Source organism: Microchirus variegatus (assembly GCF_963457635.1).
Source record: "Microchirus variegatus genome assembly, chromosome: 1".
NCBI lineage: Eukaryota > Metazoa > Chordata > Actinopteri > Pleuronectiformes > Soleidae > Microchirus > Microchirus variegatus.
In genome coordinates this window covers 8,919,589-8,936,495 of record NC_139802.1, presented here as the reverse complement: position 1 = coordinate 8,936,495, position 16,907 = coordinate 8,919,589, and the positions used below count along the sequence as shown (strand labels likewise).

Genomic DNA, 16,907 nt, shown 5'->3' with positions numbered 1-16,907 from the left:
GTGACTCAGTTTACTAACCGTGATCGTTAAAATAATCTGAGCCCAGGTGGAACTATAGTGTAACAAAGGCGACATGAGTGCAGATACATGTGCATACAGTATGTCCTTGTTACCATATACTGTATGCATCTATGAAAGCTTGTACGATGTATTTTCCCATGTGTGCATTCACCACGTCAGCTTCCTCCCTCTCCACATCCTGCTGGCTCTCTCCACCAGCCTGTATTATCTCTCAGCAGACTGATGTTCGCTGGTAACCCAACACTGGAGGCAAATGAAATGCAGCGTAGACAATCGGCTCTGCAGTGCCTGCTTTTGGTCTGCTGTTTTCTGGCCAGAGACGATCGCCTCTCTGCTGCCTGGCTCTTAGTCTAAACAGAACTAATTGTGCAGAGCCAAACCCTCCTCTTCAAGTTGAGGGCTAAAGCACACTGGAAGCCACAAAAGAGACATATGTTGACATGCCCAAGCAGATTGAACGGGAAGAAATTATCTCATTGGTCAAGGTAAACCTCCGTGGGTGGAGCAAACAAACTGATTTTGGTCTGAATGTAAAAGCTGATATTGACAGTGGTGTTTTCCCATAATCTAGTAAAGGTACATTCCAACTAGGCCAATGTGGCTTATTCAAACTCAAATCCCAAACTTTTCTTGTTGGTTGTTGCTATGCTAATCTCAGTAGCTGTAAGACACAGTGAAAGCTTGGGCTCAGACTAAAAGCTGTTTTGTTTTTTTTGAAGCCAGATTAGTATTTGAATGAGAGAAGTGGATCTCATGAAGAATGCAAGGGCAGGTCACCATACAGGGCATCCTCTGTCTATTTGACTCTAAATGAGACAAAATGGACATCACACTGTATTGAAGACCTGAGCAGATGAGTGACATAAATCGGGTCAATTTTCCATATTTAAATACTAAGAAAAATAAAATGCTACACAAACATTATGGTTATAAACATTTACACCACATTAATAGAGAGCATTATTATTAGCATTTAGAGCAGCCACACTACCCACATACTTTTCTTAAAAAATGACTCGACCTGTGCACGGTTCACAGCAAAATAGAAAGTGAAAATAAGTTGCTGTCTGATGTCTGTTGAGTATGTCACAAACACAACACTTATACTCTATATCCATTTTGAAGCAAGAGCAATTTAACAAGACTTTTATTGTGAAACATTTGCGGGAACGGCAGATGCACTGAAGAGTCAGAGTACAGAGGCATATTACACTGTATGCTATTTATGGCACTTCTCAAAGGCAAAGCCTGTGTAAAACATCGCAGCAGCTTTGCAGCAGACATGCTCCCTGTGTGGGCAACAGAGGTGAATGAAATGCAGCGTCTGCGACCCAGTCGTCAAAGCACTGCACGTGCATCCACTGAGCGTTTAGCTCAAAGTACAACCTCACAGAGACATTGACATAGTTTTTGTCTTTGGGCCCGCTGAGGGTTAATGTAACCTGTAAGGCGGTTGTTATTGAGAAACCTCTAAACCTTATATTCAGGTAGAAATGTGTTACACTGTGCAGTGTGCCGCCTGTCTGCTGTGTTCTGTTCAGTTGTGGATACACAAGCTGTTGTTTTCTTGGCTCACTGTTGTTTTTTCTAAAGCCTGTGCCCACTAACAGCATTCACTGAAGTAAAATAGCAAGCTAGCATTATTTACTGTAATTAGAGATAAATGCACGCGCATAATGGGATAAACATGCATACACGGGAGGTCATACATGACGAATAACTGCATTAGCAGTTTGACGCAAATTAAATCAGTGGAGCCCAGCTCTGTGTGATTTACAACAGAAGCTAAACGGCAACCCTGTCATTTGTTTCTGCAATACGTCTACAATAACCATATCTGCTAAACTCAGGAGGCGTTTAGCTGACTGGAATTATGATGCCGTTGTTATTGTTGTAGCAGCCAGAGTATAACCACACCGCTGTGTTTGCAAAGAGCACATTTAAAATTCACTGTACTAGAGGTTCAGAGAGGCTGAAGGAGACAGAGAAATGTAACCTGTGCTGCCTTTTTGTGGAGCAGTTGAGTAGTTTTCCTGTAACCGATCACCTCAATTTCCTCCCTCATCCACCATGGCTGCCAAAGCACAGATCCTTCGGAGAAAGTGATTTTCAGGTGCCAACGACAACACAGGAAATGGCCCTGCAGACGTTGTCCTGTTGGGGTTATGGGCCTGATGAGGCAGCATCAACGAGGTTGGCCGGTAAGTGAGTGACCAAGCGCTTCGTAAGGACCGTTTTAGTACCAGCCGTGCAGACGATGGCTGACCAGACATAAATTGATTTGACACGGCTGAGCAGTAGTTGTGGTCTCTTCTTGCAAGAATAGGGTTTTGTTTCAGTCTTGGTGCACAGCAGAAGGGATATGTTGAGCCATTAAGGATAGCAAAATAGTACGACACAAGAAAGGGATAAGAACAAGAGGGTACTGGTGAAGAGAGAGCATCTAATAATAAACCGACTTGAAGGAAACAGAACAAACATGTTTCTTATAAGCTTTAAATGAAACTACAGGAAAGGGCTTGGATGGAGCTGAAGGATGATGTTCTTGTAGCCTCAGTGTAAAACAACCTGGTTACATGCATCCTGAGCTTTGTGGACAACTTTTACAACACAATGAATTTCCCAAAACTCCACAATGACTAAAAATACTCTGTCTAAATAAAGCTATGGAGGGAACAACCGCGAATGAAGTCACATCCCTGAGGAGTTTGGCTTTAGTTTTCTCCTCCAAAGCAAACAATTGGGGTGGAAACATTTTGGCCTCCCTATCCACTGATAGACAGAGGCTAAGCTCGCCGAAGATATGAATATATCTAATATGTATGATGAAAAAGAGGGCAGGCAGGGTGGTGTGAGTGGAGACATGGGTCAGGGGTGATGTGTGACAGAAGGATATAGCAGCAAAAGTGAAAAGGGAAGGTCTACAGCAGGGGTTCTCAAAGTTTTGATACCTGAGGGCCAATTTAGGAACCCAACATTGGAGGGCCGCCAAAGGAAAATAAACAGAAATAAATCCCATTTGTAATAATTTTGATGACCAGATTGCAGTGCTATAGTTAACACTTATTGGTCTGTATCCAGTAATGTCCAATAAGCATTTAACAAGTTTATTGGCTTGAGCTACTAAGCTCCTGGATTAAAACTATCAAACTGTAATTCATTGCGGGCTGCCAGAAATGTTCCTACGGGCCGCACTTTGAGAACCAATGGTCTACAGTAAGACGGTAGTGAGACTTGCTATGATGTACGTACAGTATGGCTTGGAGACAGTGGCACTGTCTAAAAGAGAGGAGGTGGAGGTGGCAGAGGTGAAGATGCTGATTTTCACACATGGTGTGAAGAAACGGCTCAGCTTAAAAGGACTGCAAGAGAGGCATGATTGAGATGGTTAAGTGAATACATTGGACAATGGATGATGGAGATGGAGCTGCAGGAGCAAAAGAGAAAGACCACAGATAAGGATGATGGATGTTGTGAAGGAGGACATGAGGACAGTTGGTGTAACAGAAGAGGGCACAAGGGACAGGGCAAGGTGGAGGAAGATAATCCACTGGCCACAGGCAGCAAGAAGTAGTTCAACATATACTGCACAGAAACTAAAAAGAACAGTGTTTATGGTGCTGATTGGGTTATAGCTGAGAAGCAATAAAACAGCTGTGGCTGTGTCCAAATGTAACTAAACCCATAATATATCAAAGTAACATCATCTAATGTTGTCACCTTAGGATTTCTGGCAACTAGAGGAGACCACAAGAACACAGTGTTTTAAAAGCAATGATGTGTTGAAAGAGTGGGTGGGCTACTGGTCCCCGAAGTGTTTTTCTTCATCTTGTTTCCCCGACTTTTCTGTAATCAATACCCACGGCATAGTCACATGTGACTTTTCCAGATGATATAACAATCATTTTTTTTCCTCACTCCATATACTTTAGGCCTATAATATTTGCATATGTTTGTATAAATGTGCTTTGTTCACTTGCTCTACTGGGTTTTCTTAAGACTTTCATCCTGCCTGATGTTGAAAAGGTTATTCATCTTCAAGCACAACAGAAACTCCCAGATCAGCAGCAGTTTAATCAAACGTGATGTACACAACACATGTGCAAAGGTGTACACATACACACAGACTCATACACACTCATGGTGTGCTAGCACTGAAAAGATGGGGGAGTGTAATTTCACCTTTGAGAAATTAGCTGATGGCAGCAGCTGAGCTGCCCCTCTGACTTACCTGAAGGGATTGACTAATGCAGGAGCCAACCATATATCAATAAGGGCTGATTTAGCTGTGCGCTGCTCAAGGATAAAGAGCTTATGCATGAAACCTCTGGAAAAACACTTGAGCTTGGTGTGCAAATTGCTGTCGCTTCAAGCAAATCCCTAATTAAATCCCCGCAAACATGTTTAGTTGGCGTCATGAAGGGGAATCTGGCGCTGACTGCGAGGCATGGTGCCAACCATGGAGGACAGCAAGGAGGGGGAGGATAAAGAAGGGATAGTAAAGATGGACGGGGTGTGTATTATATGTCTAAAGCCCCCCAGGGAGGTATATTGCATACTACAGGCAAGTCTGTTTGAAGTGTGCAGTGTTAATGGTTTTCCCCCAGGTATTTAGGATCGTCTATGTAATAAGCATGACATTCTTACAGATGGTGCCACCTCTGAATATGACGCTTAAGGCAAAGCACTGATCTGCTGCATGCGCAATGTGGTGATTACATTACTGAAGTTTCGGTGTCACGATTTAAAGTGTTTGGCACTGGTGCCACTGTTCCTGGTTGCTCCTTTCCATGTTGAACGCAATAAAAAAAAACATTTAATGGACGTATTGGTCAGTGCGACAGACAGAGGTTTAAGGTGGAAGAAATGAGAGTCCATAGTTTGAGTGTTGCACACTGTTTTCACAGCCAACAACACCTGGAACACTCACTAAATGAACCATCGCTTTAACATCTGTAATATCGGTTGTGGGTTTACAGCTTCTGTGAGGAGAAACGAGACAACATCGCCTCATTTGGATCATTAATTTTTTATTACCTTTCCTGGAAATCTCTTCGTTTGGCATTTTATTGCCATTGCAAAATCTAATGGGTGTTTTTCAGGGATGTAGGCACGCTTGTCATCTCTAGTCACAGACAGAAATTGAAAAGATGCGGTAACGCGTGCTTTACACTAGTGATCCTGTCTTTTTTCGCTTGAAACACCGTGGCCTGTGTCTCTGCAGACTGCGTGGCACTTCTAATACGTGTAGTGACAGCACGGCAACGGTGTGGCCCGGAGCTGCTCACCAAAGACTTATTCGCCTATGCATGTCATTATGTAAGGCTGACTCATGTCATTTTGAATGAAAGCCCTGGGGTCATACACAGCCTCCAAGACGACTGTCGCTGAATAAGAATCATGAGGAGTGCATGTGTTGTGGAATGCAGCATTTTGGCAGTATATGCATGAATATATACAAATATAAAACATTCTATTGGTTCATGCATGATTCATGAGCCATACACTGTAGCCTACCCAAAACGTTGTTTTTGAGTTATTTATCCTTCTTCAGACTGCATTTATAACCATCATAGAGAAAGTTTGCTCTCACTCTACACTTACTTTAAAAACTAAAATCTTCCTCAACCAAAGGCAAAGGAGTGCTTAACCTTTTAAGCAAATTTGCATATGACAAGCCTTGTTCCATTATGCTTCATTGTTTTGTGTGACCTGCAGTTATTTAAGCCAGCAAATTATCGTGATAACATCAAATTAGTAAGTACCTCTCATTTTGAGGAGGTAATTTCCTTTTAGAAGTCTTGTTGGCATATAGTTTTTAATGTAAGGCAACTCTCGTGTGTGATTAGTTTTTCTCTAACTCCTCACATAGAGGTTTTGCAGTAACCTTGAAATGTAACAAATTGTCTGATTTTACATTTATGTTTATGTACACTCAGAAATAAAAGTGCTAAGTAGAACCATATAAGGCTTTTCGGCTTGTCCTCATAGGAGAACCTGGTAGAACCTTTTTTTTTATAAAGATTCCACCTGGAACCCTTTCGGAGGGTTCCACCAAGAACCCTTTTAAAACCCTTTATTCAGGAAAGGGGTTTTAAAGGGTTCTCTGGATAAAAATGGTTCTTACTGGAACCATTAGTGTTACCAAGAACCCTTGAAAAACCCTTTTTCAGAAGCAAATGGCTCCAGGTAGAACCTCAGCCCCTGTAGAAGAACCCTTTTGGAACCCTTATTTCTAAGAGTGTATGGTTATGGTTAAGTCCATGGTATTTTTGTCATATTTTATCAACTTCACCCTTTACTCTGATTTTAATTGAGGGTAAATCAAATCATGATCATGGACAAAACATTTTAATTGCATTTTAGTCAAAGTAAACACTTAGCATTTTCATAGCAACTTCAGCCAACTGCTTAATTAGATTTCATTCAACTCAACTGATTTGAGCACTTAAATCTGGAGAGATGCAACAACAACAACAACTACTACAAATCCAATGCAGCCTGACTCCTGCAAATGAGTCAGTCTTTTTTAATAAATTAAATTACATGTTGATACAGTGTTTAATGGCATCAAAAGCATCATCCCTATCTGGTCAGCGTCATGGAGAAAATAGGTCATCCTTTTCGTGAGACACATGCACTTGACAGTGGTTGTCCAGTACTTCTTCTTACTTAAACATCTGCTTTATGTATGTGACAGTCTGTGTGACCCCAATTATCAGATGCTCTGTGTGGACATTTCTGAACTACTGACTGTATATAAAGATGGATTAACACAGTATTTCCCTAAAGTGAAGCCAGAACATCTTGTGGATTCAGTAAATCACTACCCCCTCTATGATCAATTTGGATTTGAGACGGTATATGAAGCTACAAAAACAGGTTGAGCCATTATGATTAACAGCTAAGACATATTGAAGGCATTAGTGTTGTCAACATGGCTCCACTTTCCAACTACACTGCAGCTCAAAGGGATGTCACCAGCACACGATGGCAGCATCAATATGCAGGATATTTTAGTTTCATTATGAACGTTCTGTGTGAGGAAGTAAAGACATGCTGTCCATCTTTATAAACAGCCTTTGCCCAGAAACCTAAAATGTATTATGGCCACACTAACACCTGCACATAGTACAAGAACCACATGTATGTTATGTTATGTGACTGTCTGCAGTTGTCCATGCACACGTTGCAAAAAGGGGGGAAAAAAGAGGTTGGAGAGGGATAGGGGGAAAGCAGCTGAGGCAAAGAGGTCACACAGTGCATGTCAGCACAGTCCAGTGTACGCATTTCTCAGTACAATCAAACCAACATGGAGCTTTGGCTCAGATGCACGACGCCAGGATTACTGGCTTGCCTCAGCACTGCACCAGAGAGGGACTGTCACAGGATATCACCTCAAGGACCACTGAGCTGATTCTCCCACATCGCAGAGGACAGGGACAGCTATAGCCTCAGTCAGCCATTCCTATTTTACACCCTCCATACACACCCACTTTTCCTGCCCAGGGGGACACAAGCTCCCCTAGCTTCCTGAAATGTGTCTGTGCATGATTTTGCTGTTGGAAAGATTTGCATTAAATATGAATAGCCTTAATAATAAATGAAGGTTCTCGGAAATGGCATCCTTACAAAAACACAAAATGGTTTGTGACACAAAGCGCATACTGGTGTTTTTATGGTGTGGTGCCATTTTGAATTCTTTAGAGACAATTTGGCTTCATGTTTTGTTCCTATTGATCACTTTCCTTCCTTTCCATTCAGCCTGCCAGTGGATACAAGAGCAACTGAGCAAGAAAGAAAGAAAATGCTGTACTTATATTTTGAATGAGTGTTTGTGTGTGAGTTACTCAGTTATACACACTATTTATACATGGAAAGCAGTTTTTACTAGGAAGAGCAGCGTTTTAAGTCAAAGTTTCCTCCATGCCCTCCTCCTGCATGGACAAGTGTGCAGAGGAGTGGCTGGGACTGGACCTGGTTTTCAGGCTGATAGAGCCATACTGTTTGGCAGAGCGCTTAGTATATGCTATCACTCTCCTCCTGTACATTTCTCCCTTCCACATGGAGATCATTAGAAGCGTGGAGAGCACGACGCCGCCCAGCGTGAGTAGGCACAGTCCCGCTATGACGCACCGGTCCAGGTGGGCACCTATCCGGGCGCTCTCCGTCTCCAGTCTCTCCATCTCCCTCGCTGACACACTGTCGCGGTCCACCGCTACATCCCGAGGCACTGCGTAGGAGATGATCACCAGTGAGATCCCAGTCACCAAGAACGTGACTGCACTGATAAAGCCGTAGTCTGTGGAACTTCCCGAGCCTTCCCCGAAGGAGAGATCGTCCTCAGACATGAAGGAAAAGTCCGGCAACGTCTCGGAACAAGGCTCGCCGTTGCGCACGGGTCTGTGGGCGCTTCTGCAACTCGTCTCCGGGCTGGCGAGTCGCAGGTTGACATTTTCATCAATGCAGGTGAACGTTGTCTCTAATTCCTGGTCGCAGCAAACTCGGACTTTCTCGTCGCCGAGGTGACCGAGTTTAAGCTCCGCAGCGCCCTTGCGCGGCGCCGTCCTTGGTGCTGAAAAGCACCGGCCATTGCAGCAGCTGCGGGCCGAGTTACATGCAGCCTCCCCGGGGAGCGCTCCTCCTGTTGATCCGGCCGACTTGCGGCCATGCAGTGCGCTGGAAACTCGGTCAAGGACGTCGGGAGGATCAGAGTGTTTGCCTTCCTTATCTGCGGGAAGCAGCTCGGGAGAAGCCATTCGGTTATCGCCCCCCGCCGGTTCACTGGGAGCCTTCCACCCACGATGTTTGCACTCCACAGCATCCCTAATAAGAGGACACAGCGCCAAGTTAAAGTGTGCATCTTAACTAGATTGATTTCGTGCAACAAAGCGTGAAGCCTTCTATCCAATATGGTGCAAAACGTGCGCTGTAACTAAAGTAAAAACTCAAATCGGCAGCAGAAGTTAAAAGTTGATTGGATCGTTTAAGAGGAATCTACGGAGCCTCGTTGAAAGGAGCTTATAGAGGCAGCGATTAGACAAATTCCTCTGTATCCAATTAGGAAAAAACAATCCATGCACAAACATGTGCATGGATTAACACCAAATCCATTGTAATTCCGTTTTTTTTTTTTTAAATGGGCACTGATTATATAGACTGCAAAGGGTGGATACAACATAACAACACATTATTGAAACATTTAAATGAACAAACCCACAGTTAATCAGCTCCATATAAAATAATATGTGTAGTCTGCCTTGAGTACAAGCAGTGCTTGCAAAATATGTGTCGAAGCACTCCCTACTTTTCTGCAGGAGACGTGAGATGCTCCTCTGCATGAGGATGCAGTCAAGCACAACCCGCCTGTTATTTATTTATTTATTTATTTATTTAATTTATTTTTTTATTTCCCAAAAAGAAATGCACTCACCGCGCTACTCCACCAGCATCCACCGCCGCCTTCTCCTCTTCATGGCTGCTACAGAGAATATGACGGTGATAGATTGTATTTTGAAAGGAAGACTCATGCGATAAAATGCGTTGGATGTGGCTTATGTTCTATTCCCGCACACACACACAACCAGTGATGCTGTAGAGCAGCTCTGTGCTTTCAGTAAGTCCCTCCCACACACACACACACACACACACCCTGAGCCTCAGCTGAAAGGAGTTCCTGCTCTCTGTGTGAGGCAGATTGAGTCAAATCAGGGTTTGAAAGGAGTGTGAGTGTCAGATTTTGTGCAGTCCGTGTCCTTCTCGTGGGATTGGACAATAATCTGGTGCCACTGAAATGTTACTGAAGGAACTAAAGCTCAGACTATTAAGGTATTTAGGAGATTTAGGAGAGCTGCAGGCGTTTACAATCAGTACTGCAGAAAACAGAAACATTTGACATTTTTAATAGCATCACACACGTTTGATATATATCACAGTATATGCTCGCATAAAGGATGTTTTGTCCTTTTGTTGGTACCTCACATGGTACCTAATCCTCCAGTTTATGACACAGTATACTAATCAGGCCTGGTGCTCAATATAAACAGCCATAACTTAAGGATAAGACACAAATGAGGCACCTTTCAAGGTTCCCTCACTAGATACCAAGGTATCTGGACCGGATACACTATCAGACCTGGTGCGCTGCTCACCTGCGATGATGCCTCACTGTTCAGATGTCAGGCATTGTCACATTTCTGCTTGGATCTGAGCTGTCTTCAATAAAATCTTTCAACTTAGCTCATCACTGACTCCAGACATTATTGATCGTCCCATCTGATAATTAAAAATCTCTTTAACATTTATAAAGTTAAATTACAAATACTTCCATCCATCTTCTATCACTTTCTCCTCCACATGAAGGTCGCAGGGGTCGCTGGTGTCAATCCCAGCTCACATGGACAGGTCACCGGTCCAGGGCCACATCAAGACAAACATCCAAACCAAAAATTTGCCTGATCCCCAAATCTGCATGGTTTTAGACTGCGGGAGTAGTGTGCATTAGATCAAACCCGGAGAAAACCCATGCACACACGGGGAAAACATGCAAACTTCACGCAGAAAGGCCCTTGTTCCGGCCTGGGTCGTGAAACCAGGTCTTCTTGCTGCAAAAGCAAGAGAGCTTACCTCACAATGAAATATTTAACCCATCATCTATACTATGTCAGTTCATTCCATCATCATATCAGAGAAAAAAAGAACCCCAGCTGTGTTGTTCACAGCTTTGTAAAACAGCATGTATCACACGCCATCTGTTCCGCCATGCTCTCAGAAGATTACTGGTCACTGTGTCAAAGCCACAGTAATCCATGTTTAATCTAGACATGTAATAGTTCATCCAATCTGTGACTGTGCACACGGAGGCTAAATCTTTGGAAGGTTCTTCAGAGAGTTTGTCTCTGTAGCAGTAATACATGACAACATGAAATTGTTGAAAGTGTAAACTAGGTGTTTAATAAGGCCCCACGGCCATCATCAGCCATTAAAGCTCTTAATCTTTCCCCAAAGTGAATATTCATTTGCTGACTGTTCCACCTTCTTTTAGCACAACCAGGCAACAGCTATAAATATAGTTGCCTCTTTTCCCAGAGTCTTAGTGGCTGTGTGTGAATGGTTTTGGCTCATTTCCCAACAAGACTCAATTTAACAGATGAATAAAGGGAGAGGGAGATGTGTGAGAGAGAGGGGGGCATAAAGAAAGGGAATCACAGGAAGACAAAGATTTACTCCAGCATTTTTGGATCCACAGATTGTTTTTTGCAGAAGCACAGGCTCTTGTTATTGACCGATGGACGGTAATGGTTTATGTTGCCTGTGGTCAGTCAATTTCAGCTGAAAATGACCGTTTTCAGGTTACAACAGCGAACTATCAGTTGCCGCCTGTCTGCAACAGTGCACCATCTTTCCTGTCGGCAAGGACACTGAGAGGCTTGTGAGAGGAGGGGCAGCTGAGAAATGTGTGTGTGTCCAACCAAACACATTAATGTACTGTAGCACTGTTTTTTTCCTTCAGCTGGTAGCAGATATCGAGGGCGAGCAGAAGTGTGCGAGTACGAATTATGAAGTGAATTAATGAAAGAGATTCTGGCTCAGTTCATCTCACCTCCAGCTGCTCAGTGTCTGACAGTAGCTGACTGGGCCACTAATAAAATTAATGGGTATGAACAAATCCAGGCGTATAAGTGTGAAACAGACTGGAAAAAGCCCAGTGGCTCCTTGTACTTTTTATTTATTTTTTTATTTATTTAACCAGATAGAAGTCCCATTGAGATCAAGGAGACCTGGCCAAGAAGTCGTCAAAAACACAGTGTTCAACGGATTCCTGTTGTCTGACGTTTAAGGTGAAAGAAAACACTCCGAGTGAGATGACTTCACATAATTTCAGTTCAGTTTTTAAAGTATTCCAGGCAGAGGGCGCGGCAATCCTGAATGCCTGTTTCCCCCCAATTCAGTCTAAACTCTGGGAACAATCAAGTGATAAATGCTTCAAAAGGACTTTATGCATAATGGATATTGGTTCTTTGTAGCAGAGAGCATAAATAAGACGAAACCAAGCCAAGAAGAGCCTTATAAATCAGTGTCATCCAGTGAGTATACCTTACACTTGCACCCATTAACTCCAAGCATGCATTTCCATGTGTCTTTGACCCTGGTTTGTCGTCTCCAGAAGTTTGTACCAGCTTCATCAATCTACAATATCTACATTAATTAGTGTCAGCAATCCATTTGCAGTAAAAGCCGCAACACAACTGCACCTAAATGTTATAATGATTCCATTTATTGAACATGAGTTGTTAGAGCGTCTTCTTTTTTAAGTACACCTGACACTGTCTACCATTAATAACCTACCATTAAAAGCCTGTGCTGCAAAGTTAGCCGAGTCAGCATTTCATATATTTTCAACTCGGTAAAGTGCTGACAGAAAAATAACGCAGGAGTATTTTTCACCAACGCCTGTATTTACAAAGAATTTCCACTTTATTTTCACTATATATATATTTTTACGGTTACAGAGCATAAAGAAGAAAAAGCAGATTGAGGTTTTCCCTTGATTATATCTTCTCTTTTTGAAAGTGTGTTTATGTGGTGGTGGTGGCAGACATGGGTATGAAATATTTAGCACTCGGGCCTTCAAGTTAATTCACATTGACACTCCAAATTGAAGTGATGTGGCTTGCTTCAGCTCAGACGCTGCGGTGTAATGGAAACGTAATGACGGCCTACTTAGTGCCCGGTGCTGTTCACCACGCTCGCAGGACGACCGGTGTTGATGCGCCTGACCTCGCTGACACCTTCTTTCTCGTGCTTTGAATATTGTAAATGACCGTTCAGCTGCAAGTATTTTTTTTCCCCCTCTTTCCTCTCTCGCAGATCATATCGCTATATGAAAGCATTTTGTTTTTTTCCTCCCTCTGCTGTGCACAGCCTGAACAGCTCTTTATATTGCATCTAAATGTAATTACTTGTACTGTAAGTGGCAGGCAATTATCAGCCTGAGTCACTATAACTCATGCACATTATAGTCCTGGATTTGTTTTGTTTGTCATTGTTGGCTTATCCATACAAGCGCATTTGTCTCTTTTATTACTTTTATTACATATTGTATGATTGTATTTCCCAAAGTCCAAAAACATGCATAAATGTAAATTGGATAAATTGACCATGAGTGTGAGAGCGGATGGTTGTTCGTCTCTATGTGGCCCTGTGATGGACTGACAACTCATGTGGAGGATAAAGCGTGTAGAAGATGGATGGATGACTGTATTTGCATCCTGTGTTCTTAAGCTATTCTGTTTTATCTGTTTCTGTTTTAAATGCTTTTATTATCGCATATGTTTTATGGTGAGATCTTGCAGCCTGCTTTCCAATGTGGTCTTCTTCCACAATAAACGGACTCTGATGTGTATCTGTGTGTAGACAAAGATTTATGCTTCACTCAAAGATACAAAAAAACCCCAGCCTTTTGTGATTCAGGAAGCCAAACCTGATCATTAATTCAACCATTTTGTCGACTCATCTTCTATTTGTCGTCTCTTTATCGTGATTAATGTGATCTTATCCCACACGCCACACAGCTGCTTTTGCATTTTAATGTCAATAACTCTTGACGGTAATTGTCTCTCTCGTCTTCTGCTTCTCTGTCTTTATCTGGAGTGCTGATTATCTCATTATAGCCACTGTGATGACACTGTGTCCTGAATCTAAAGCTGCTGGATCCTCTTTGTTATAACAAACATGGCAGAGAATGGGGAAGCTTTCATTCATTAGGGAAATGAAAGTCTTGAATTTAGGCCAAAAATGTAATTTATATTTGGTCAATATGTCGTGTGCCAAGCAGTAAGTAATCAACTGGCACCACTGCCATTGATACACATGTTTGCTCCTGAGATGTTTACCCTGACTTTTCAATCAAGAACAAAAAGGTACCTCTCTTTTAAAAGCTGCAGAGGATGAATAATGCAGTATATTAACACAGAAGTAGCTGCTGAGAATGTGTAAATACATTAAAAGCTTAAGAGATTTTTTTATATATCTGTCTGGTGAAACTAGACAGAATGAAGAAATGTTCCCTTTTACAGCTTTAGTAGTTTTGTTTCTTGTGATCATTCAACAATAATAATAATAAAAAAAAACCTCCCAGGATGTAAAATATCAGCTCCAAGTTTCATAGAAATAATTGAATCTCGAGAACAGGGCAAAGTTACCTGAGAGAAAATGTTTTTAAATAATTCAACATCATTAAAATCTAAATAAGTGTAGTGAATGTTGTTTGCAGGTTAATGCATTTTCTTGTTTTGGTTCCAGTATAATGACAGTATTTTCACATGTACACAAAGTAAAGGCTGGAAAAAGTGGAAGCAACTGGACTAGACACACAAATGTTTAGGGCCTTCTGAGCAACTGTGGCTTAATGTGTCAGTAGCAGCAGTTGACCACGAGGTGGCAGTAAAGATCCACTCGCTATGTTGAAGGAAAAAAAGCATCAACATGTGTGAATATTACATCAAGTATACTGAAGATGTATATCATTTTGAGTTGTACATAGTACACAGATTGTAAACTGACAGATTGACTAAAAAAGTCAACTTTTGTCTGTTTTGTTGTTGATAAAGTTGAATATTGTGTGGTCGTTAGCCACAACTGATTCAAATAAATGCTGACCATTTGAATCAGGTGTGTTTGAGCAGGGAAACATCTAAAACAGGGGTCACCAACCTTTTTGAGACCGAGAGCTACTTGAAGAGTAAAAAAAAATATGGAGGGCTACCACATTAAAAATGTTATGCACCATTTAAATGATTAATATTATGCATTCAACTGCATACACATCCATTCCTGTGCTTACTCCAAAGATTATCAGTTTTTATAAACGATATCAATGATATTTTACTGAGTGATCATATGGATACATGCAAGTGAGGTGAAGTGAAGTGAGACCACGGGCCCCGTATTGGCTGCCTACGGGCTACCAGGTGCCTGCGGGCCCCACGTTGGTGACCCCTGATCTAAAACATGCAGGACAGTGGCTCCCCAGGAGCAGGAGTGAGAAACCCTATACTACAGGGGTTCTCAAAGTTTTGATACCTGAGGGCCAATTTAGGAACCCAATGTTGGACTGAGGGCCGCCTAAGGAGAAAAAAAAAGGAAATAAAAAAACAGAACGAAATCCCATTTGTAATAATTTTAATGACCAGATTGCAGTTCTACAGTTTACACTTATTGGTCTGTATCCAGTAATGTCCAATAAACATTTCATAAGCTTAGTACCTCGTGGATTAAAACTATCAACTGTAATTCATTGCGGGCCGCCAGAAATGTTTCTGCGGGCCTCAATTGGCCCCCGGGCCGCACTTCGAGAACCAATGCTATACTAGAACATATTCAACACAGGTTTTTAGCTGTTTTTGTAATATCTTACAGACTCATGTTGCTACTTTTACTTCAATAAAACATTTCAAAACTTCCTTATGTGCTAATATTCATTATCATCACCATCCCCAAACAGGAAAATAATGACGACAACAGTAGCAGCATCAGAAATACATTTACACGTGTAAATGAGTGAACTTGGGTGAATGAAGGAAGGCTAGATATCCAGTGAAAGTGATGTTTTCTGAGGATGTCAAACCAGCCTTAAAGGGACACTGTGTAGTATTTATGGGTTTATATGACCCAAAATTCACTTTTGTATACATATTATGTGCTCCTGCATTGTCTAGTCGCTGTATAATATTATTTGTTTCATTTTCGTAGTGTTTCAAAAAGTCATGTAAAATGACATGGTCGCGGGCCGCTACTGCATTGCCACGACGCCATGTTTCTACCGGAGCCTGTGAGGACAAACGCGAGAGAACAAATCAATCGTCGATTTACTCGTAGCGGAAGTCCCGCCTCCTCTCTCTCCGCTTCGTCTGCTACGGCCGCGGTAGCTCGCCCTCTCCCTCGCCTCACGAACCTCATCTGCTGACACAGAGAAAGACAACGAGGACGACATTTGACCGGCTGAGGATATACCGTAGCGCTCAGGGAAGGGAGGGGGTGAGCAGAGGAGCAGTTCTTTGTTGTAAATTTCAGCCTCTCCCCTAGATGGCACTATAAACTACTTACTTCACCTTTAAGTACACTTGGTTCAGAGATTCAGATTGCCAAACCATGAACTTGAAATGGGGATATCATTTAAGACACAACAACGCCCATTAGAAAAATCGATATACTCACTCAGGATTACTTCGGAAAGCCTCTCTGACAGCAATTGCAAAATGTCTCACCCACACGTGAGTTGTTTGATTTTACCTCTTGACCCCTTTGGGCTCCGAGGAGTGATGACCTCCTGCCAGAAGAAAGCACTTCATTTAGTCCTCCACTGATGTGGTGTAATAGACGTGGAGAGGATCAATACACGGGTGGCAATGAATTAATACCACGCGGTAAGTTATGTCTACACCAATATGACAAATTTAATGGAATCATAGGGGTTAACCAAAGAGGATCCTCCATGATACTCTACTGCTGATGTTATTCATATTTCTCCTCAGATCTGTGTGATAACCTGTCCACCGTCTTAAAAAGCAGCCCCAAAACTGAGGCTTGTATCCTTCAGGCAGTGCCAAACCTCCTGGGAAGGTCATATAGACAGTAATATAAACAGCTGCATCGCCTGCTGTGCTGAGAAATCTGAGTCATTCTCACCCACTGCCTTCCATTTTCATTCAAGCCCATGCTGTTATCACAATCACATTAATCTATACTGGGGTTGAAACCTCCAGCCGGAATGTTTGTCTTTTCGTCGACAAGAGGGGAGGAAAGTGACAAGCAGTAAAAACATAAACATGTTTGCCTCAGTTTGTTGTTGCACAGTGGATTTTTAAGAAAATTGACACGTGCGA

At 42.3% G+C, this 16,907-nt stretch overlaps 1 protein-coding gene across 1 annotated transcript; it reads right to left on the bottom strand.

Annotated features, from left to right (window-relative positions):
• Nucleotides 1-7,928: 7,928 nt before the first annotated feature.
• Nucleotides 7,929-8,780, bottom strand: tmem74 (transmembrane protein 74; the record flags this gene model as incomplete). Its single annotated transcript, XM_083896258.1, has 1 exon — nucleotides 7,929-8,780. One exon carries the CDS (start codon nucleotides 8,778-8,780, stop codon nucleotides 7,929-7,931), a length of 852 nt encoding a protein of 283 aa, XP_083752384.1.
• Between the last annotated feature and the right edge of the window lie 8,127 nt (nucleotides 8,781-16,907).